This window comes from Leishmania infantum, chromosome 2, assembly GCF_000002875.2.
Source record: "Leishmania infantum JPCM5 genome chromosome 2".
Classification (NCBI taxonomy): Eukaryota; Euglenozoa; class Kinetoplastea; order Trypanosomatida; family Trypanosomatidae; genus Leishmania; species Leishmania infantum.
In genome coordinates, this window is record NC_009387.2 from 265,443 (window position 1) to 288,403 (window position 22,961).

General features: G+C 62.5%; 5 protein-coding genes across 5 annotated transcripts; all 5 read left to right on the forward strand.

Annotated features, from left to right (window-relative positions):
• Positions 1-2,043: 2,043 nt before the first annotated feature.
• Positions 2,044-13,410, forward strand: LINJ_02_0550 (conserved hypothetical protein; the record flags this gene model as incomplete). Its single annotated transcript, XM_001462708.2, has 1 exon — positions 2,044-13,410. The coding sequence occupies one exon, from the start codon at positions 2,044-2,046 to the stop codon at positions 13,408-13,410; it is 11,367 nt and encodes a 3,788-aa protein (XP_001462745.2).
• Positions 13,411-14,185: 775 nt separating this feature from the next.
• LINJ_02_0560 (conserved hypothetical protein) lies at positions 14,186-15,760 on the forward strand (the record flags this gene model as incomplete). Its single annotated transcript, XM_001462709.1, has 1 exon — positions 14,186-15,760. One exon carries the CDS (start codon positions 14,186-14,188, stop codon positions 15,758-15,760), a length of 1,575 nt encoding a protein of 524 aa, XP_001462746.1.
• Positions 15,761-16,810: 1,050 nt separating this feature from the next.
• On the forward strand, positions 16,811-17,443 carry LINJ_02_0570 (putative ARP2/3 complex subunit; the record flags this gene model as incomplete). Its single annotated transcript, XM_001462710.1, has 1 exon — positions 16,811-17,443. The coding sequence occupies one exon, from the start codon at positions 16,811-16,813 to the stop codon at positions 17,441-17,443; it is 633 nt and encodes a 210-aa protein (XP_001462747.1).
• Positions 17,444-19,014: 1,571 nt separating this feature from the next.
• LINJ_02_0580 (conserved hypothetical protein) lies at positions 19,015-19,980 on the forward strand (the record flags this gene model as incomplete). Its single annotated transcript, XM_001462711.1, has 1 exon — positions 19,015-19,980. The coding sequence occupies one exon, from the start codon at positions 19,015-19,017 to the stop codon at positions 19,978-19,980; it is 966 nt and encodes a 321-aa protein (XP_001462748.1).
• A 1,191-nt stretch (positions 19,981-21,171) lies between these two features.
• Positions 21,172-22,875, forward strand: LINJ_02_0590 (conserved hypothetical protein; the record flags this gene model as incomplete). Its single annotated transcript, XM_001462712.1, has 1 exon — positions 21,172-22,875. One exon carries the CDS (start codon positions 21,172-21,174, stop codon positions 22,873-22,875), a length of 1,704 nt encoding a protein of 567 aa, XP_001462749.1.
• Between the last annotated feature and the right edge of the window lie 86 nt (positions 22,876-22,961).

Here is a 22,961-nt window from a genome sequence, read left to right on the forward strand (position 1 = left end):
CCCGCCGCGGTGTGTGCCAGGGCGCGGCGCCCCGCACCGCCCGGCGCGAGGCGAGCCCGGTGCGCGGCCATGGTGGTGACGCGCGGGCCCGTGCGCGGAGAACATCCGCCCCGCGAATGCGGGCTGTGGGTGTGACGGCTTTCAACTAACGCTATATAAGTATCAGTTTCTGTACTTTATTGGTATGCGAAACTTCCGGAAGCTGTCTTCCGGCAACATTTTGGAAGCGCGCAGGCGCTCTTTTTTTTTTTGTGTGCGTGTGTGTGGCGGCGGGCCCCCCTGCGGTCCCGCGCGGTCGCCGGCGGCTTCCGTAGCGGTGGCCCCGCCGCGCCGAGGGGGCCGCGACGCCGCGGGGCAGGCGTCCCCCAAGGCGCCGCGTGACTGGCGCACCGGGCACGGGGCCTGCGTGCGCGCAGCCGTTTCCGTCTCCGCGGGGCGCCGCCCGCCGCGGTGTGTGCCAGGGCGCGGCGCCCCGCACCGCCCGGCGCGAGGCGAGCCCGGTGCGCGGCCATGGTGGTGACGCGCGGGCCCGTGCGCGGAGAACCTCCGCCCCGCGAATGCGGGCTGTGGGTGTGACGGCTTTCAACTAACGCTATATAAGTATCAGTTTCTGTACTTTATTGGTATGCGAAACTTCCGGAACCTGTCTTCCGGCAACATTTTGGAAGCGCGCGGGCGCTCTTTTTTTTTTTTGTGTGCGTGTGTGTGGCGGCGGGCCCCCCTGCGGTCCCGCGCGGTCGCCGGCGGCTTCCGTAGCGGTGGCCCCGCCGCGCCGAGGGGGCCGCGACGCCGCGGGGCAGGCGTCCCCCAAGGCGCCGCGTGACTGGCGCACCGGGCACGGGGCCTGCGTGCGCGCAGCCGTTTCCGTCTCCGCGGGGCGCCGCCCGCCGCGGTGTGTGCCAGAGGGCGGGGATGGTGGGCTAGGTGCTGTTGGTGGTGTTTGTTTTCGTTGTAAAAGGTGTGGGTGTGTGTGGTTGGAGGGGTGGTGGGTGTTTTTGTTTGTTTTGGGGGAATGTTGAGGGTAGCGCGCTTGATTGTAGTATGCGGTTTTTTTTTTCGTGAGGAAGTTGAAGGTGGTACAGGGAGAAAGCGAATGAGGTGCAGTTGAGGTTGTTGTTTTTGCTGAATTTTCGTTGGTGATGTACTTTAGATGGTTTTGGTGGTTTGGATGGAATCATTGTAGTGTTTGTTTTTGTGGTTTCTGGGGCGGACAGCCTTATTCATCTTTAACGGAGCGGGGAGTGGAGCAGTGTGAGGGTCCTGGGTTTGCTGTCGAGGTGAGCTGCAATGCTGTGGTTTCGTGCTTGTGATGTCTTGTTCGCGGTCGATTCGGGGGGGGGGGTGGAGGGAATGCACTTGCTTGGCTTTTGAGTCTCGTTAATTGGTGAATCGGGAGGTGATTTGCTGTGGCGGGTTTGGTGTTAGACGAGTTTAGCATCTGGGGCGGCCTCGAGGACGGCGCCTAGTGTGATTAGGGCGGGCCTTTTTCAGTGGTGCAGTTGATTATTGGTGAGATGCGATGGTGTTCTTATGGTTGCTGGCAACTTGTTGTTGTTCGTAAGAGGCGGGCGCTTATTCTTGTGCTGCGTTTTTTGTGGAAAAGGGAGCCGTCACACATGCTAGTGTGTTGTGTAGTGCCTTTGGCCGCGGAGAAACGGCGGCTGTAGGTTCTTGATTTTCAAGGAATATGCTAGTGGACCCCAGAGCGCATTTTTCCATGGATCATGTCTCTTTCTCCGCTGCTGAATAGGACTAGCTGTCGGCAGCAATGCTTATCGTGCAAGGGAGGCGATAGCAGTGCGCTTACAATGGGAACCGGCAACTGCTGCGTGTCCTTGCATTCTTGTCAGTCGACAAGGCAGTATTCATGCAAGTTTCTCTCTTTCTTTTTTCTGCTTTCTCTGTGATCACGCGAGTAGCTTCGTGGATATAGTCGCTGCAGAACCGAAGGGGGGGAAGCGGACTTTTTATCCACATCGCAAGGAAAGCTAGTGAAACAGAACATCAAGGTAAGGCCGGATCTCTACAAAAGACGCCAGAGAAATGCTCGACATCAGCTGTGAGAGCATTTTGTTTGATGAAGTGGCCGTTAACGATATTCCGGCCTATCGTCCTGTTCAAGTGAGGAACACAAGTGGATCTCCACTGTTGGTGAAACTCACCACCACCAGCCCAGTCGTTCAGTTTCAGCTTCACAACGAAAACTATGAAGCAATCAAGCGCGTAGGCTTTGCTGACACTCTCTCCGTCTATAGCGAAGCATTTGATCTCGTGGGCCTCATCTCATCTATTGAATTGGCGCCTTTCGAGGAAAAGGACCTCATCGTGTGGTTTCGCGCTGATGCGGCCACGTTTTCACACCTCGTGAAGGGATCGCAGCCTGTTCCTTACACTGGATCCCTGCAGCTCACTGTAGCGAATCCAGCACCGGCGTCTTCCCTCGGAAACGCACTGAGGGTAGACGGAAAGAAGAGGGTAGCAACGCAGCAGCCGGCTGCCGCCTGCATCACGATACCGTTTCGAGCAAACGTGTATGTGTCCTGTTTGCAACTCTCATCCACTGAGCTGCATATCACCATGGCTCCGAACAAAACCCAGGTGACTGACTTTGTCGTCACCAACACGTCCTGCCAGCCGGTGTACTTTGTCATCCGTGATCAAGCGATGCCGCTACGTGGTCTTGATGTTGCACTGTATGAGTCTGATAAATTCGAAGAGCCAAAGTTAGGACACCGACTTCTGCTGGACAGCTACGCATACATGACTTTCTCGTTGATCCTGCGATCCTCCACGACTAGCTCGACTGCGCAGCAGCAGTACCACACCATCTTTCAGTGCGACAACCTGCGCGATAATCGCAATACGACATTCTTGTATGTGAGTGTCAACGTGGTGGCAGAATCGCAAGGTGACCTCGTCGCGTTTCACGACACGTCCGTCAATTTCGGCGACGTGTATCGCGGCACTAAAGCGATGGCGACCATTAGGGTTCAAAGCCTCGATGACCGCGAGGAGGCGGTGCTGCGACTTGGCGACGTGGATCGGAGAAAATGCGAGGGAAAAGTGTCGCTGATGAAGGGTGACGCCGCCGTTGCCGAGATGACAATCGGCTCGCAGAAAGGAAATCAGCTCAACACCGTCACACTAATGTACCAGCCGTTCTACGACGGCGACAGCAAGGACGAATCAAAAATAAAGTTTGATGTGGAGCTTTTGGTTGTGTCGGCTGATCGCGGGCACAGCCAGCGCGTGGTTGTCCGGTGCGCAGCCGTTCTGTACACGAGCAACATAGTGGTGTCGCAGCGGTCCGTCAACTTTGGCGACTGCCAAGTCGGGCAGAGCAAACGCTTCACGCTGCAGATCGAAAACCGCTCGCCATTGCCGGGGAAAATCATTGTACAGCTGCGCAGCAAAATCATTCGAATTGAAGGCGTCTCGACCCCGCAGAAGCTTGCTGGTCGCGAGTTGAAAGAGGAGTTCTCTGTAGCACCGTCTGCATCGCTCCCGATAACGTTGCGAATCACCCCGCAGCGTGTCAATCCAATGTACCGCAAGCAGCTGACAATTATCAACGCCTCTAATCCGGCGGAGGACCGGCAAGTGATCAACATAGAGGCGAATAATATGGCGCCGCTTGACGCGAAGCTGCACGATGAGCTGTATTCATGGAAATGCGACCTTGGCAATATCGACAGTACCAACAGTCGCAGGGGCCCGTCAACGCTGTGGGCTATTTCGGGTGTACCACTGATTGTTCCGTACAGTGTGCAGTCAAAGGTGGATTACAAAGTGGTGCTGAATCTGCGCTCCTCGTGCCCTGAGATTGAGGTGTTCTACTCGTCCGATGCAGTGGTCTGTGACCAGCTGGGAAAGATCGCGACAGAGATGCGCTCATTTTGTGTTTACGGCGAGAGCGAGGACGCCAGTTACCTCACAAATGAGTCGGCGGAGCAGCTTTTCACCGTGCGTGAAGAGCTGCTGCGACTCTTGAACGAAACGTCGCACAACATTACCAACCGCATCACGTTGGAGCCATTGGTGTCGATAAAGGCGTACGTGCTGATTATTCGCACAGCCTCTCCCACAGAGCCGCTGACGAAGGAGGACGGTATCTCGATAGCGGTGGGCGGAATTGAGGCGCCGCGCTTTGTGCGGCTGTCGTACCGACTCTGCGGCACGTCGTTTGAGTTGAATGGGCAAAAGACGAAGAATTTCGGCGAGGTGAACATCGGCGTGAAGAAGACGACAAAGCTGCCAATAGTGAACCGTTGCAATTCGTTTTTGTACCTTCATCTGTCGAAGTCGCGCTCCGTGACAGCCGAGCATATTCGCATGGAAAACAGCGACAGGCGGTCCATCTTTCTCACGATTCGTCCCTACGCGTCGCGCGAGATCGAGCTAACTCTGTATCCTGGCATCAAGGGCGTATTTCAGGAAAAGATTCGCGTCTCGAACATACTCAATATCAAGAACACAATAACCATGACACTCAAGGCGACGGTGACCAAGGCAGATACGTTCGAAATCAGCCCAGATTCGTGGACGTTCGAGATGATGGTCCCTTCCTCGTCAAGCGTGCCTGTGCTCATGACATCATCGCCGCCGTTTCCAAAGGCAGAAGAAGCCGCTGCCGCGGCGAATACTCGCATGGGTGCAAAGTTCACCGTATCAAACACGAGTAACGCGCGCCGGCAAATTGTTGTTCGATTGGAGCTGAATAGCGGCGCCGCAGCGAGCAACGTGAGCGCAGCGAACCCCTACTTGTCATTTGCGGGTGTGAAGGTGGCGGTGCAGCTGGACATGACGCTGAGTGGGGCGACCTCTGTCTCGGCACGCAAGCTGGAGGAGCAAATCGAAAAGCTAGAGCAGAAGCTGAAGATTTACGTGCGGAAAAATAAGACGGAAAAGGCCGAAAACGCAATGCGCAAGATTGCGGCATACAGACTGGCGTTGAAGGGTGAAGAGGTCGACCTGACGGCTCTGGAAGCAGCGCAGTCAGGCATGCAAAGCACCACCGATCACGAGCTCTCGGAGAGCGAGGATGACAGCAGCGGTGCTGCGCTGCAGGTGTGGAGGAACAAAACCCAACAGGGTGACATTGTGCAGCTACTGCGCCGCGAAGGCGTCGCGTTGCCATCAATGGACACCGGCGAATCCGTCATAATCACGTTGTTTCTCGGGTGTAAACGTCTCGTGGAGGAGCCGATCCCAGTGTCACAGGCCCAGACAATGAACCTACTCTTCTTTGAGGCGCGAGATCAGGAGGCAAATCGCATTATTCCGATCGACTTGATCCTGATGCGCACGCCCGGCGACGCCGCGACGCAGCAGCTGCTCGCTGCTCCATCCGTTGGGGCAACACCGCAGACGGTGTTGCCTTTTACAGCAGCCGCGCCCGCTGTCGTTGCGCCGTCGGCGTCTCCGTCGCTACCGTCGCCGTCGCACCGGCACAGCGAGTCGTTGCAGCTCTCGCCCGATAACGCCACGGTCACGTCCGCGTCTGCATCTGGCGGCGCCTTGCAAAGTGGCAGCTCTCTTCCCGGTAGTAGTGGAGCAGCTTCTCGCGCTGTGCAGAGTCGTCCACCGCCATGCATTCGTCTCATTACAACAGGCCCCCACGCTGGGAACAGCGATGGACGCCCTCAATCCACCTTTATGGGGCACCCCTTGATTGTCTTGCGCAACTGCATCGTGAATGACCAGACCGAGTTCAGCTTTGTGGTGAAGGCCAACGCGAACACAACGATCGTGGTTCTCGAGCCGCGGCGATGCGGCGGCAGCGTTGCAGCGGTGCTGGATGCGCGCTTCAAACTCTTTCCTCGAAACGGCCACGTGCGTCAACAGGAGCCACTGCGCATTGTCGTGGAGTGCACGGCGCGGAGCGTTGGCCCCCAAAAGTACTTCATTCCTGTGAAAAACATCTGCAACGCTGCTGACGTGCAGTACCTCACGGTCGAGATGAATCCAACGGAGGAGATCGAGATGCTGACGACGGAGCCGAAGGAACTGCTGTTCCGCGACGTCATTACACCGTGTGCGGCGTCGCAGCTGGAGACGCAGCTTGTGCTGATCCGCTGCCGCTTCTCCTTCCCGCATGCCCTCATTGTGCGCACCAATAAGCCGTCACAGCTGGCTCTCTTCGAGGATGCGTCCTGCACGGTGCCGCTGCTGCACCCGATACGCCATATCTTCGTGAAGGAGACAGTGCGTGTGTACGTGCAGCTCCGTCCTGGCGCCCGATACGTTGATCCGTGTGCACGGCAAATCCGCGCCGGTGTTCTCGTGGAGGCGGTGGCGCCGAATCCCGCCGTGTCGAGCACCGCGTACTGCGTGGTGGGGAAGGCGATTCTGCGCACGACGGCGTGCGTTGGCAGTGGGCTTCTCGAAGTGCTGCAGGGAAGCCTCGACCTGGGGTGCGTGGCGCCAACGCAGGATTACGTCAAGACGCATTTTACGGTGCGCAACACCTCCCACACGTTTGCTTTGCGCGTTGCGCTCGTGCCGTCATCGCCGCTGCTGGAGGTTGCGGAAGAGACGTCCGCTGGCAACGAAATCGTGGTGGCTCCTCTCCAGGAGCACATGGTTCCCATGCTGGTTCATCTGCCAGTACCTGGCCTCACGTGCGAGTTCGTCGACGTGATGAACCGCAGCAGTTCGCAGGAGACAATGCGGGTGCCGCTGTCTGCACTGAGAATGAATGACGGTATCATGCAAGTGGACCCGCCTGTCAATACGCGGCTGACCTTTCCAGTCGCCGCGGTGGTGCGAGGCGAGCAAGGGAGGCAGCTGCATCTGCATCAGCCTGTTTCGTACTCGGTAAAGCTGGCAAACTACAATAACCACCGCGAGGTTGTCCTGGCAACGACAACCGCCGTCCACGCGTCGTGCGCGCTGCCGCTGTGGTTCCACACGCCGGACGACGAGTCAAAGGTGCGTGCCGCCTTTGAAGAGGAACAGCGTCATGCGCTGGAGGCGGCGGACGACTCGCCGACGTCGACGTCGGGGCAGATGAGTGAGCCGCGCGCGGGGACGGTCGCGCCGACCACGACACCGGTGGCCGACCAGCCGCCGGCAATGTACACGAGGGGTCGTGTGGAGCTGAAGGCGAACCACACCCAGATTGTCACATGGACGTTGACCAGTTTACCCACGCTCACGTCAGAGGAGGTGGCGGCAGTGCTGCAGTATCAGATGGTGACTATAACGACGACGCTGCAGGTGTACGTGACATACACGGCGCACTCTGCACGCGCTGGCGCGGCGGCAGGTGGGTGGCAGCCCTACTCTTCCGGAACAACGCCGCAGGAAAGTCGGTATCGCGGGCCAACTGTAGGTCAATGCGTTCTGCTCGTCCCCATCACGCTCTCGCTGGCAATGAGTGAGGGCAGGGCGGAGCCGGCGGTGGTGAGCTTGGGGCTTGTGGGTAAGGCGACATCGTTGCCCACCTCTCCCAGCTCTTCGGCTTCCTCCGTGTCTTCGTCCAACGAGGAGCACGATGCTGCAACGGAGCACGGACTCGATACCTTCGCAAGCGGCAGGGAGGAGGAGATGGTCCTCGCGGCGCGTCAGCGGCGCCGTCGTCGTTCGTGCGTTTCGAAGCTGCGCCGTCCGCGAAACCACACCTTCAGCGCCTTTGCCTCCAAGCCGGGCCTGCCGCAGCCGTCGAGCCACAACATGGTCGTCTCGTTCCGGCTTATCAACTTATCGGCCGTCATACCGCTGCCGCTCAAGGTGGAGTGCCCGCCCGTGGTGCGGTTCTCTCAGACGCGCCTGACGATCCCACCAGGGGAGAGCACGGTTGTCCAGGCGGCACTGAACATGAAGCTCATCGCGACGCAAGGGACGTTCCGTTACGAGGCCTTCTTTGTGAACGAATGGAATCCGGAGAACGACATGGCGGTCTGCATCACGGGGCAGCACTACTGGAAGGTGTTTCAGGTGCTGCGGGCCGACACGCAAGAGGAGGTGCGCGAGTCGCTCACAGTGGCACCGCTGCGCGTGGAGCCGTCGCTGCGGGTGCCGCTCGCCGAGGTGAAGCTGCACTTTGCCGCGACAGAGCCGGACGTCGAGCTCGATCTGCATCTGCAGCCCAACCCCCAGCTGGACGGCCTGCTGGAGCTTCTGCTGCTGCACTACGACGCTACCTCAGCCGTGCGGCACCTGAGCTTCCGCTCAGACGCCGTGACACCCACCTCCCCGGCCGCCACAAGCGTTGCAGGCGGGGTAGCAGCCGCCAGCGCCGTGCAGGGAAGCGCTGGCGCGGCGGCGGCCGGGATGACGAGCCTCACCACAAGTGGCGCCGCTCCTCCAGCCAGCGGCAGTGCGATCGCCGTGGCTGCAGCAGGAGCTGGGGCTGGGCTGGGCGGTGGGCTCGCCACATCCGGGCCAGCCAACACGAGCATTGGCCTGCCTAGCGGGGGCACGCCTGGCAACCTGCAGCCCGGAACCCCGTCAGAAGTCGCGACGACAGCGACAGCGACAGGGTTTCCAGCGCTCGGTGCGACCAGCGCCGTGTTGCCAGTCGACGAGTTTTTCAGCGCGGCTGCGACCGCCCCGGCCGGTGCCGCGAGTGGCGCTTCCATCGCTGCTGCAGCCGCGATCAAAGGGAAGTCACGCAAGACGGGCGCCAGCAGTACTGCAGGCACGGTTGGCACGGCTAACGGCGGCGCAGCGACTGCGGCCACACCCTCGCAGACGCTGCGGCTCCGCTGCCTGCTGCGTAGCGGTGACTTGAGCTCGCTTGTATCTCTCTTCTATGGCTACCGGAAGGCGCGCGCGGCCGGCACTTCAGCACAGGCGACCACCGCCACAACAAATGCGAAAGGCATCGGTGCCGGTGCGGCGACCACGAGTTCCACCGTAGCGGTGCCGCCGGCCCCACCGGACATCACGGCATTGGAGACTGCAGGTGCGAACAGCAACGCCGGCGCCGTTACCTGGACGTACGACCGGATTGCAGAGCTGGAACGGCGCAACGCGTCTCTGGCGTCGAACAACGTGTGGCTTGGCACCGTTGTCGTGAAGAACCCTTTCACAGAGGTGGAGGAGGTGCAGGTGTACGGCACGCTGGCGCCATTTCGCACCTTCTCGGCGCCGTCTAAGGTGATGCTAAGGCCCTGCCGAGTGAGCGTGGAGTCGGTACCACGGCCGAGCACCAGCGCAGCTGCTCCACAGGCCTCCACGCACCGCGGTGCACCTCAGGTGGGTTATGTGGGTGAGATCAGCATAACAAACGAGTTTGACGTGTACGTAGCCGAGCTCTCGGTTGTGGTTCTCGTCCACGAGCGCCTCGCTGTGCCCCTGCATATCGACGTGCGCGGAGGGTGCCGCCATGCGGTGGACACGGTATCACCCGATGCAGCAGCGGGCGCAATACCGTCCGTGCCTGATGCAGCGCTTGAGGACGAGGAGGCCACTGAAACGGACATCGGCACGACATCTGCTTTCAGCGCATCACTGCGGCCAGGAGTGCCGGTTGCCACGTCGTTCCTGACGGAACTCGCCACAGACGGCGCCGGGCCGGTGTCGCTGCCTCACTGCATACACCTTGGCCCTCACGAGACCGTCGTGGTGACGGTGGCGATTCGCCCAGCGGATGTGCGAACGCTTCAGCCAACCCCCATGTCACCGACGACAGCCATCCCCACCGCTCTGCCGACGCCGCTGTCGTTGCCTTCGCTGGAGGAATTCGTGTCCGTGGCATTGGTAGACGAGAACGCCCCGTTCAGCTACGTTGTGAGCCGTGTGAGCGTTGTGACGCCGACGAGTGGGGCAGAGGCGCTGCCCAGCATCGTGCTCAGCTCCGTCACCACCACCAACACGGCAGCGACGGCCACCAGTGTTGCTGCTGCGTCCGACGCGAGCACGAAGGACGGAGAGGCGGAAGCTCGCCCCAGCGCACCGCTTCCACCAGCCGCGCACCGGGACGACTCGACCGGGCCGCTGATGACGCCTTCGGCCACGTTGGCAGGCGAGGGGCTAACGATGGTACTAACGACGCCGACAGCATCGGATGAGGCACCACAGCAGCTCAGTCTCTCCAGCAGCAAGCAGGCGTCTGACCTGGTCCTCGCCGGCGGTACTGCAGCAGCGGCAGCGACGGGCGAGCCGGAGGCGGAGCCTGCAGCCGAGGTGCTGCTGCCACCGCAAGGTAGCACGCCATGTGGTTCAGAGGGCGCGGCAGAGGGACCGTTGGTGCCCCTTGCTGGCGTAATCACGACGCTGGCGCCGTCGCTTGCAGCCGCGCCGCGTCAGTGGGTGTTGTCCCTCCGAAACTGCGACGCGTTGCCCGGGTGTGGAGGGGCGTACCTCTTCAACTTCTCTGTTCCGCGCGACGACACATACGAACCAAACATCCTTATCACGAATCACGCGCCGGACAGGACGGTGCGGTACACAGTGCAGGTGATCTCGCAGAGCCCGCAGGTGTGGCTGCTCCTTACCACAACAACGGGGGTACTGGAGGCGGGCGAGACGCAGCCGCTGCGGTTGCAGGTGCTGTCATCCGAGGTCGGCTCCTTCGTCGGCTACGTGGCCATCACGAACACCTGTGATGCACGCGAGGTGGTATACCTGCGCCTGAACGCAGAGGTGTTTGTGCCCGGCACGGCCGAAGGCTTCTTTGACGTCGTTGCCATGAACGATGGCCATCGCCTCGCCACCACCAACGCGGGGCACAGCGTGTATATGGGCGCACTACACGGCGCTGGTACCAGCCGTGCGCTGATGGCGCTGGAGATCGTGAACAAGGGTAGTGTTGCGCTGGAGTTCCCTGTGTCGGTGGTGCATCCGATGCGGCAGGAGTTGCGGCCCATTCCCCAGAGCGTCTGGTACGGCACGGCGGTGGCGGCGTCGGGGCACCGTCGCAGACACGTCGCCTCAGGGATACTGCCTCAACGCATTTCCTTGAACGACGACGGAAGCGCGGCCTCACTCACGTTGCCTCGAGCGTCACGTGCTGCGCTGGATCAGCAGGCTGACCTCACGGCAGTCGGGTCTGCCGCCGGAACAGCAGCAGCAGCAACGCAGAAGGGTGCCGTTGATGGAACTGTGCGCACCGCCGGCGGCATCGAGGAAGCCTTGCCCACGACACAGCCGTTTGGTCAGCCGAAGCCACTTCTGTCGCCTCACCACACCAGTCTTCACCATCAACGCGGCGGAGTGCGACCCGGCAGTGGCGTGGCGGCTGCGCCGACGTCTACCGCCTTATCTTCCACGGCCAGCACCTCTGCCTCCCCGTTTGAGGGTAAACTGATCGTGTGCCAGATCCACGGCGTCCCGACACGCACGGGCCAGAGGTACTTCGTCGTCGACCCGCGCTCTCGCATGCGACTGGCGTTTGTTCTTAGCTGCAACGCACTTCACGACATCCCGGAGGGGTACGGGGTGTTTGGCCAGACCGATGTGGTGTTCCGCTGCAAGCAGGCACGCGATGCTCTATTCAGCTTCAACGTGAAGTTCGAGGCGTACCGACCCACGTTTGCAGTGGCGCTTGAGTACGACATGGACGCGGCGGAGAGGACTGCTGCAAGTGCAGGTGCCGTGGCCGCGCTGAGGTCGGAGGCGGTCGTGAGCTCCGCGGACGCGCTGGAGCCCGTTGACGGCAGCGCATCCCCCAAAGCGTCTGCTGCCCCATCTCTGCCATCGCCGCCGGCCTCGACGGCGACGTCGCGCTGGGCCGAGGTGGAGGTGGCCGTGACAAATCTGAGCCGCAGCCACACGCAGGTGTTCGTGCTGTACACGCAGTCGGAGGTGCTTTCGCTGTCAGTCCCCGGCGCGGGGCCATCGGCTCACAGCGTGTGCGCCGGCAGCGCGCTTCTTCCGCCGCTTTCTCGTGCCGTCGCGGAGGACGACGGGCACGGCGCTGCCGCTGCTGCGGGCAGTAGTGGCGGCCCTGTCTTCGCGCCTTCCGGGGTGGAGATAGCAGTGAGCCCGCAGTCCGTTGGCGTCTTTGCTGTTCGTCTTGATCGGCTGCGAGCAGAGGCGCTCCTGAAGTTCGACAAGGACGAGTCGATGCTGGCCCGCCCCGCGCTGTGCGAGCACGCGTTCCTGTACAATAAGGGCAACCCTCGCGAGCGGGTGCAGCTTCTGTTCCGGCAGCAGGCGCTTCTGGCGCAGCCACGGCGCCAAGCTCGCGCAGCCGCCGGGTCCTCCTCGGCGGTCGACCCTTTATCTCCGACGCTGGCGGATGTGAAGCCGGTGAAGGGTGGCAGCCAACACTTCCGCGAGCGCCACATTTTGGGCTTTGCGCAGCGCTTCTCCGCAGTCATGACGTCGCTGGCGGATCGCGTGCCATTCCTGACGCGGCCAGAGGACGTGGCGGAGTCGGTGAGGTCGCACAAGAGTGTGGCAGGCAGCAGCAGCACCGGTGTGGGTGGTGGAGGCGGTGGCAGCGGCGCAGCAAGCACCACTGGGGGAGGGGGAGGAGATGGCGTGGGCAGCGTCGCGAATGCTGGGGCCGCAGCGGGAGTCGCAGCAATGCGGGTTTCCGCAGGCACCGCAGCGTCCACAGTGGCCGGTGTCACCAGCAGCGTCGCCTCCTCGAATTTCAACGTAGCGCATCACTCCACTAGCAGGAACCAGCGTAGTCACCGAGACAGAGACAGTGGCCCTGTTGCACATCGGGGTAACACACACCGCTCCAGGCAGGGCGATTCTTTCCGCGACGACACGTCCGATGGCGGTACTGCGAGCAGCAGCAGCGGCACCAGCTCCACCACAAGCAGTTGCTCCGGTGATGTGGCCGACAGCGACGACTTCGCGAGCGAGATTGCGGAGGTGGCGGCCGACCGAACACTGGACAGCACGCTCACGGAGGACAACTTCGACCAGCCGTCGCGCGATGGCTGTAACGATGCTAGCGACATCGCAGTAGGGGAGGTGATCGGGGAGAGCGGCGAGAGCGCTGCGACCGGGTGCCCCACAGACGCCCAGAACAGCAGCGGCGGGGCGTCTGGTGACCTTGCCCCTCATGCGCTATTCCGCTCGTCGTCCCACCCATGTATGCGTAGCAGTGAGGGCCCTATCGGTTCGGTGGTCGCGTCGTCCCTCTCATCTCTGCTGCCTTTAGGGACATCACTGGCGCGCTCGAGCAGCGGTGGCAGCCATCCCAGCAACGAGGACCCCCATTGGTACGACACCCTTATCACATTGCACGACTTGTTGGTTGAGTTGACGTGGCTGTGTGATGAGCTCCTCTTCTACGCGATTCTGCTCCGCAATTCTCGCCATGTGGAGGCGTGCATGGCCTTTCTCGTTTCGGCTGTCGCGCAGCATCCTGTGATGGTGGCGTGGCGTCGGCGCCGCGGCAGCACCGGTCGCTCTCGTAAGTACGACATCTTTGGGCAGTTCCTTGAAACCCTCGACGCCCTCCCGCGTCTTTCCTCCACGTCTTCCTCTTCCGGTTCCTAACGAGCAACCGCAGTCCTGTGAGAGTAGTCGAGTAAGGAATGCGGTGTCAGTGATGCGTGACACCACGGTCTCTCTTTCTTTCTGTGTGTGTGTGTATGATGTATGCTGGCTTCCTGTCTCGGGCTCCCCGCCCTCTTCTTGTCTCTTCCACGAAAATGGTGTTCGTGGGAGCAACACACGCCCGCACATCCTCGTCCGTCTGTCTGTGTCGCATGCATGCGCTAAACAGTGTCGTGGTGGTGACGGCGCTTGGCTTGTTGATCCGTTGATGTGATGCTGCTTGCTGCTTGCTGCGTGCTGTCCTGACCATCTGCCTCGGTGTCTCGACTTCCTTTTATTTCGTGGATGTCTCTCGTCGACAGTACTTTGAGCTTTCCGCCGCCACGGCAAACAGAAAATGCACCGACGCGCGTTTTGGGAGGGGAGGGGGAGGGGCCCGATCACAACCCTCCAGGCTGACTTGCCCATCCCACTCTGCAACATGTGCCGCTTGCGCAAGTGCAGGTCAGCAGCTCCCTCCCCACCCTGCCAGCCTTCTTGCCGCTGTGTACGTGTGCGTGTATGTGTAGTGCACGCGCTGCTTTTTCCACCTCCTCCCTCTCTGGCCATTCTTCTTTCGTGTGCTCAAACCACGTCCACATCACTGCCTCCCTGCTTTCGGCGTCAGAGCAGAGCCCGCCCCCCTCCCCCCCCCCACACACACCACACACACATACACACGCACCGCGCCTCCTGTGCTCATCACCCCACCCTCCCTCCCTCTCTCTCACCTCACATGTCCACTGCAGCGGACCGGCAGGCGTTTCTCCGCCTCATGGGGCTGACGGACGCCGACGTCAGCGACCCTGATCACCAGCCCTGCGCCATCCTCCACTCGCAGACCTCCTCCAGCCACAACGCGACTGACAAGGTGCATCGTGGAGTCAAGTACAACTCGCCGACCGCGTCATCTGTCGCCGGCCTTTCCCACTCTGCGTCTCTCGGTGGGGATGCGATTCAGTTCTCGCTCATGAACACCACGAACACCCTTCGCGACACCTCACCGATCGTCGCTAGCGGGCCGCCATCGTCGTCGCGGCCTCTCTTCTCTACACCACGCAGTGTGCATTGGGAAGAGGAGAGCATCACCACGACCTCACACTCATCGCAGCTGCCGCAGCGAGCAGCTGCATCAGGCTGCACCGCCGCTGCCATCAGTGAGGAGCTGAAGGACATTGGGAACCGCTCCTTCGAGGCCGGAGCGTTTCGCGAGGCTGTTCAACACTACACAGCCGCCATCGATGCCTTGGCTGCCAGCACCACACATAGCAGCGCGGAGGTGCTGCTACTCAGCGCGTTGCACAGCAACCGCTCCGCCGCTTACTTGCAGGCAGCGCACCAGATGCCCAGCGTCGAGGATGCTTATGCGCGTGCGTTGTGTGATGCAGACCGAACTGTGTCGCTGCGCACGTCGTGGTTCAAGGGGTATGCGAGGCAGGGCGATGCCTACTTCAAGCTGAAGCGCTACGGCGCCGCGGCGGAGGCGTACGAGATGGCGCTGCAACTCGACCCGCGTAACAAAACCCTGATGAACGCACTCTCAGAATCGCGCCAGCGTGCAAGGCGCGCGGCTAGGGAAGAGCTGGAGCTGCGCCGCACAATACGCTCGACCACAAGCACGACTTCATCGCTCGCGTCGACTATGACCGGTCAAGCCGGCAGCAGCACTTGGTCTGAGGGCGACCCCCGCGGCGGTGCGGCAGCGTCGCAGCAGGCGCAGACGCTAAGCGACGTGTACGATGGTGGTGGTCGTCACAGTGGTCAGGCGCAGCAGTTGTGGGCCGCGCTGAAACACGAGGTGGAATCGACGGTGCACGAAGCCACCGGTGATGCCTATAGACTGCAGCAGCTCGAGCGGTTCCGGGCGCGGTGCAGCAAGGGAGCTACGCCAACAGCACAGCAAGCTGCAGAGAGGAAAACTTGTGTGAAAAATGCGACTGCCTTGGCTTCCGGAGCACCGGCCTCTGAGTCGATGCGGGAGGCGTCTGTTTCGGGGTCTCGGTTTAGCACAGCAACAAGGCCGGATGTCGACATGGGCACCGCTGCTGCTGCCGCTGCGGCGGAGCGCCGCCATGCGCCGTCTGTTTCGCCGTTCGCCGCCACGGCTCTGTCATCTGAGCCTCATCTGCCGCCGCGTCGCCGCTCCTCTGCCTCTCCCGCGGCTGGCGGCCATGCGGCGGCCATGGCCACCTTCGACGAGCCTGTGAAGAACGCTCGCGACGTGCCGTACGAGTTTTCCAGCGCGGCCGCCTCCGCGTATCAGCAGCGGCTGCTCGAGGCGTTTCGCAAGCGCAAGGCGACGAAACAATGAGGCGGCTGCGGGGGGTGGTGGTGACGTGGCGAGGGGAGGGCAACTGCGGTTTCGGGCGTTGGCGGCGGCCACCAGCGCCGTAATCAGGCCGTATGTCGTTCGCCTTTCTTCCCCATCGCTCGCAGCGCATGCGTCCCTCCCCTTCCCCTCCTCCTCCCACGCCTTGTCTGTGTGCTTGACGCCAGCGGTATTCAGCGCCCCCTTCTCTTTCTCTTCCTCCTGCGCATGTTCGCTTGCGCGTGAGGGTGGGGAGGCGGAGGATTGGGGGGGGGGCGTGCCGATGTACAGCTCAAATGAATGCCGCACGGAGGGGAGGGGGAGGGGAGCCCTCGCTGTGTGGGTATCGAAGACCTTTTCCTTTGTGTATGGATGGGGTGGGAGGCTGCGTCCACATGCATGCGTGCGTGTTGGCGCCTGTCTTCCCACCCCTTTAATTATCATGGGGTTATGGACTCTCCATTCATCCATCCATCCGCATCAAGGCCTATGTATCTCAACGTTTATCTCTATTTCTCTATACGTGTGTGTGTGCGTGTGTCTATGCCTGTCGGGGTCTCCGTGTGCGTCTATGTGCGTGCATCGAGCGCGACCCACTGCCCCCGCGCCCACCACCGGGTGTGCGCGTGTGGGTGCGTGTGCCGTTCCAGAGCAGCTCCGTGGCTGAGGGTGCCTCCGGCCTGGCCAACTGCGAAACGAAACGCGGTGGCGGGCGTCGGTGCGGACGCCGGCGCGCCTATGCACTCGTCCTCGCGCCATCCATGCCAACCTTTCAGCTGCACAAGTGCGAAGGCGGGTGGCCCTGCCATGCGGACGTGCGTGGACGCGCTCTTGTCCCCGGCCATCGGCCTCGTGGGAAGGGAGGCGTGCATGCGCCGCAGATGCCTTGCCCTCGCCCATCTCGCGCATCACTTCCACGGATGGCGCCTCTCCCTTGCCTCTTTGAATCGACCCCCAAGCCTCGTTCTCCATGCGCTGCAGCCCCTCGCGCATCGCACCCGCATTCGCAGATAAGCCCTCCTCCCACACACGAACCGGCGGGGCGTGCGGCGGATGGCCTTGGCCAAGCAGCCGTACTACGACTGCGTCGAGCGCACGCTGTTGGCTGCGCTGTGCTTGCAGTCTTTTGCCTCCGACGTGACGGAGGGGTGCGCCGTGCCAGAGGTGGAGCAGGTGCCGCTCGACGCGGGCACCGGTGCCCCGCCGTCTTCATTCCTTGTCCACCGTGCCACCGCCGACGCAGCGTTGCGGTGCCACGCACTGCGGCTGCAGTGGAGCAGCGGGGACGAATGCCTCATTGAGGGATCGTGTGACAGCACCCGCGTGTCTTTCTGGTTTGCAGCGGCACACCAGCCCGACGACGCCCTTTCGGCGCAGCTGCTTAGCGAATACATAGCGTTCTTCTGCTCTCACGGCGCCGCAACCGGTGCACTGCCGATCCTTCGCTGCATCCCGGTGAGAAGGACCTCTGCAGGGAAACCGGCAGCGGATAAGGCAGGCCAAACCACCTACGACGTATCGTTCTTAGTGCTGGCCGAGCACGTGTACAAGTACGGCCGGCAGCCCCTGGCGCGGTCGATACTGACGTTCGTCCAGGAGGTCGAGGCCGCCGTGGCGAACGTGAAGGTGTCGCTGAACGCCAGGCGGCGCGCAGCTGCTCAGGCGTTTTTCGCACTGCCTGAGTAGGCGGACGGAGAGCAGGGGTGGGTGGGGGCAAGGGGACGGTGGGTTGATGTCCGTGTGTGTGTTGTGTTGTGTGTTGTGTGCTGTGTGTGTGTGTGTGCACACTCCCTGTTAACCGTGTGTCTCAGCCTCGCCCCCTTCTCCACGTGGAGCTCACGGCGGATGAAGAGCTCAAGCGCGCGCACGACGGCGGCGATAGGCACCTCAGCCCTAATGTGCTGGTGCGCACTCAATCCGTGCCCTCTCCAACACCTCGTTGTTTTCCTCTAGGGCCGATCTCTTCATGTTTCGTTGCTGTAGGTTCCCTTGAGCACGTGGTCTCCGGCTGCCGCCAGGCGGTGGATGCGCCACCACGACGTGTTGACTCTGTTGAATGGAACCGAAGCACCGGGCCGAAGCAGTGTGTTCGCACGTCGCTTCGCTCGGTGGATGTGCGTGTTTCTGGGGGGTGTATGCTCTCACTCACGCACACGTGCCGCCTGCGCCGAGGTGTCCTCGATCCGGGCAAAATTGTCTTTCAGAGCAGGCGGGTGGGCTCATGGCCCTTCGGTGGTGCGGTGATGCACGACACGCGCACCATGCACATTTCCGTTGCTCTTCTTTTTCCTCTACGCTCTGTGCCCCGGATGACGAGTGGGGGGGGCACACATCTCCGTGCGCGGCATCACGCGATCCAGCGGCCCTCCCTCTCTCCCTGCCAATGCCGAACCACCTCTGGCAGTGACAGGGTGAGGCGCCGACGACGTGGGGAGGTCCGAGCGACGTATCGCTACGGGTGTCGGCGGCCAGGCCCTGGATAGCATTGCGCCGAAGCCACCTGAGTCGGCGCACACGTTTGTGCCATCCACGCTGTAGGCAGGGCGGCGGCGTGGCTCGAGCGTATCCCACCCCCGCCCCTCGCAGTGCCCACTGGTGGTGCGGGGAGCCTGCGTGCTGCCGCGCGGGGGATGCACCAGGCGGCGACCTGCGGAGCGGGTGTGTGGGTAGAGCTTGAGGCAGGGGCCGTGCTCTCGGATAAATGAGTGGGCTCATTGTGCTGTAGCGCGTGTGTCTAGGGCTGCTTCGCACCTCGCGATGGGTGCCCATGGCAGGGCTGGAGGCTCGAGAGTGGTGGCTCCCTCGTGCTGTATGGCAGAGACAGGGGCACACGCTGAGGAAAACAAAGAGTGAAGGATATGTAGACGGCTGCTGCCGGTGATGTTGGACAGACCTCTCCATGACATCTAACTTCTGCATCGCAGCGCGGACAACGACCGTGCGCGCTGTGCTGGTCAGCACACACCGCTCATGCTACGCCGTCATCTCCCTCCCTCCCTCCTTTCCTCTCTCTGCCTGTGTTTTGATTCGATCTTCACGGCGTTGGCTCTCGTGCTTCACACGCCAGCGCTCTCTCTCTCTTACCCACACCCACACCGACACCTCCTTTTCTTCTGCCTTGCATACGGCGCGCCGCACCGCTGCATCCCGCATCCCTGGACGCACACATTTTCAAAGAGACGCGTGAGCAACGCCCCACACTCAGACCACTGCCGGTGCTTCTTGGCTTTCGTGCGCCCCTCTCCGCTCAGGCTTCCATGTCGGAGGAGCTTATCCTGCAGTGGGCGAAGCGCGTCTCGGACGCTGAGGAGGAGCTTCATCGAATGGAAGAGGACATCAACGCCGTCAAGCAGAAGCGCAAGTTGCTCAAGACAGACATTCGCAAGTACGAAGACGTCGTGGCGAGCGAGAAGTGCGACCTTCTTACCTCGCTAGAGAGGGTGGAGGCGCAGGCGAAGGATTTGGGTGCGCAGTGCGAGGCGACGCTAACAGAGAAGGACCGTGTGGAGGCGGAGTACATGGCCACTCTGGACGCCTACGAGAACCTACACTTCCTTGTGCGCGAAATCAAGGATGCCGAGGAGCATCTGCAAAGCCGCGACGACCTCGAGGCTTGTCTGCAGCGCGAGAGCGTCACGTGGGCGGAGGAAGAGCACGCACTGCGCCGTAAGCTTCACCAGCTTCAGCAGCAGCAAGCGCAGGCTCGCCGCGCGCAAGAAGCTGAGGTGCGCGAGCTAGAGGCCCAGCTTTCGAACGTCGAGCAACGCCAGCGCGACGAAAGGGCGGGGCGGTGCGTAGAGGTGGCTCAAGCGGCCCGCCGCGTGGTGCACAGCAGTCGTCAGCCGACGCCCGCGTCCCCCAAGCCCGTCACGTCAGCCGAGGAAGACGCCTTCGTGAGCGCCAACGCGGGCGGTGCCTTGCCCATCAGATCTGCGCCGCTCAAGTCGTGCTTGAAGACTCCCGTCAGCGGCAGCACAGGCAGCAACGCAGCAACTACGGCCCCCCGCCCCACCACCGCCGCCTCAGCGCCGGTAAGCCGCTGCGCCTCGCAGTCGTTAGTGTCCGACGCTGCCGCGAGCGGTGTACAGCGACAAGGAGTTGATGGAGGTGATCAGCCGTCGCTGCGGTTGCTGCAGGAGATGCGTGCCTACTCGTACGGGGCACCATGCAAGGCCGGCGCTCGCAAGCGCGAGTTCCTGGGAGACGCCACCAACAACCAGTGATGGACCCTCTTGTCGCGGGGTTACCCCTCTAACAGAGACCGCGGAGAGGAGGGGAGCGTGAGGGGGGTGGCGTGGCGCATCGCCCGGGTGATGCGCACTCGCCGGAGCGCACGAGAGCGTAGGCGACACCTCGCTGCTGGAGCGCCACGTGCACAAGGCGCAATGCGCGGCCACCGTGATCGCCCTCCTCCCAGCCCCTCCCAGCCCCTCCCAGCCCCTCCCAGCCCCTCCCAGCCCCTCCCCCTCCCCTCCCCCTCCCCTCCCAGCCCCGTGGAGGCCTCTCGCATGCCATTCCTTTTGGCCGCCTCGAGTGCGCCTGCGCGGAGGCCTTCCCCGCCACTATGCGGCCTACTTAGATTGATAGATAGACACTCGTTCTGCAGTGGCGTTGCCCTCGCGCACGACGGAGGCGTCATGCGTTCCTGCGAGTGTGCGCGCGTGCGTTGCCGCCGCCTTCCTTCATCTTCCCCCGGGCGCACGTACGCATGACAGCGACGCCTGCTCGTCTGAGCGAGGTGTGCAACAGCGGAGGTTGTGCAAGGCAATACTTCAGCTCAGAGAAACGAAATTTAGGCAGCGTGGTGCCGGCACACGCAGACAGAGGGTGCACCGATGTGACCTCTGCATGCGAGCGCAGTGGCTCTGTCGGCTTTGCAGGACTCTTGCTGAACAAGAAGCCTGCCACTGTGCGTGCAAGCATGCGCATATGTGTATGTGACGGCGCCCCTGCCGACGTACTGGTTCTCCCCTGCTGCGCATCCGCCCTGACGGTTGTGGGCGATCTCTGCTTGCACTGCACGTGCACGCTTGCAGAACGGCGTCTTCATGCAATGCCGTTACTCATCACTGCTTCGGTGCGGCCTCGCCGTCCGCATTTCATCGCGCGCCGTGCCTGCGTGAGCCGCTCAGCGCAGTCGTCGCACCTCCCCGCTACCATCGCCTCGCCTATGCCTCCCTCTACTCTCCTTTGCTGACTACCTCGCTCTCTTCTGCGTCTACGCGCGGTGCGGCTCGTCGATTTCGCCGCTGCTGGACTGCCTTTCGCCTCCTCCCCGCTCCTCTCTTTTTCGGTGTGGTAGCATGGGCGGCTTGGCTTGAGGAGAGAGTGCGGAGCACAGAGGACGCCGTCGGGGCCGATACTCAGCGGTGAACTCCCTCGAGCGCGTCACGCGCCTCCCTTTCCTTTCTCACATGGGGAGAGACCGCACGCACTGTGAGACGAGCTGCGTGTCGGAGAGCAGTTGCACAGTGGCGATGCCCGCACAAGTCCGCAGCTGTAGCGCTGTGGCGTTGGAGCTCAGGCGGGTCGCCTCCGTGGACACCCCCCGCACCTGCAACTGCTTGCTAGCCGCCCCCTGCTCGCCCCCGAGCGAGCCCGGCGGCTTGTCGGCTCAGTCCTCTGCTGCTCCAGACGGTGATAAAGTCCAGAGACCGGCGCTCCGCCTCCTCGCTGCCTCATACGAACTGAGGGTTGCCTCTTCGTCGGCTACTGCCCCCGCTTCGACAGAGGTGAGTGACGGGGACGAGGCCGCAGGCCCGAGGCACGTCGGCGAATGTGCGCTCTATGAATGCGTTGCCTCCGGGGATGGGGAGGGGGTGGATGAGGCTTCTCTCCATGTGCAGCGCCGCACGGCGGCGCTGCCCGGTGTCTTCGACGCTGTTTCGGTGCCCTCATCATTCTTCAGCACTGCAACCCTGTTGTCTGCCGCCGACGCGCCTCCATGCATCGTGCTGGCGTGCACGGATGGCAGTGTGCGAGTCCTCGACCCCTTCACGCTCAGCCCCGTAGTGGACCCGCTGCGTGACCTTCACGCGGAGATGCTGACCAGCTGCACGGCGCTTCACTATCCCACTCCACACCTCTTGTGCTCAGCCCATACGGGGTCAGTTTATCTGTATTCGCTCGCAGAACGGTGCGTGACGCAGGAGCTGGAGGGGCACGAGTACGATGCGTGGTGCACGGCGATGCTGCCTACTGGCGGGTGGTGGCCCGCTGCCCCGGCTTCTCCTCCCAATGGAGGCTGCAGCGACCACGACAACATTGACGGTGAAGCAGAGGCTGGTGACATGCCCGCCAGGGCCAGCACAAGCGCGTTGCTCGCGTCTGGCGGCGACGATGGTTACTGCAAGCTGTATGATATGCGCACCAACCCCAGCCGCGCCGTTAGCCGCTCACGCTTCGGTGCCGGCGTGGTTTCCATTACACCTGTGCTGGACACTCTCGACGGCTTGTTGGCCGCCCACGCCACACCGTATCTACTGGTGGGCTCGTACGACGAGTCCATCTCGCTCGTCGACGTGCGCAGCATGCGGAGTCCTGTGGCGCAGCGCGGCGGGCTTGGCGGAGGCGTATGGCGCACGTCCCGCTGCCTCCTCCCGCTATGGGACTCCGGGGCTGCCGTGTCGGACGACGTCGGGGCCGTGGCGAGTGACGACGGCAACGTGAACCTGTCGCTGCTGCTGGCCAGCGCGAGGGCTGGCTGCCGCCGCAGTGAGGCGAAGCGGCCGTGCACGATGCAGTCTCTCGCCAGCGGGTGGGCAAACACCTCTAACATTCTTGTGCTGCCGCTGATGCAGCGCGGGGCTGCACTGCTGCCGTACGACGTGCGAGCCTCTGCGGAGGAGGTGTTCGGCAACGCAGACGTACCCCTCACTTACTTTTACGGTGAGGCTGTGGAGAGCGACTCAGAGGCGGCGCCTGGCGCCGCGCTCATTCCTACGTTGACAGACAACACCCTGGTGTATGATGCAGCGGTGCTGCGGCCGCTCGACCGGATCGACTCCCATGGTGCGGAGACGGCGGCGGACCTGTCCGCCGCCGTGGTGGCCACCGTCTCCTTCTACGAAAGGCGTATCGACGTGTGGACGGTGGCGGCGGGGCAGCCGCGGATGTGACGGCGGGCCGCCACGTCGCACATCGCACGAACCGCCCGAACTAACCAACAACGCGTGTCTTGAGCGTGCCACCTCCGCCGCCCGTT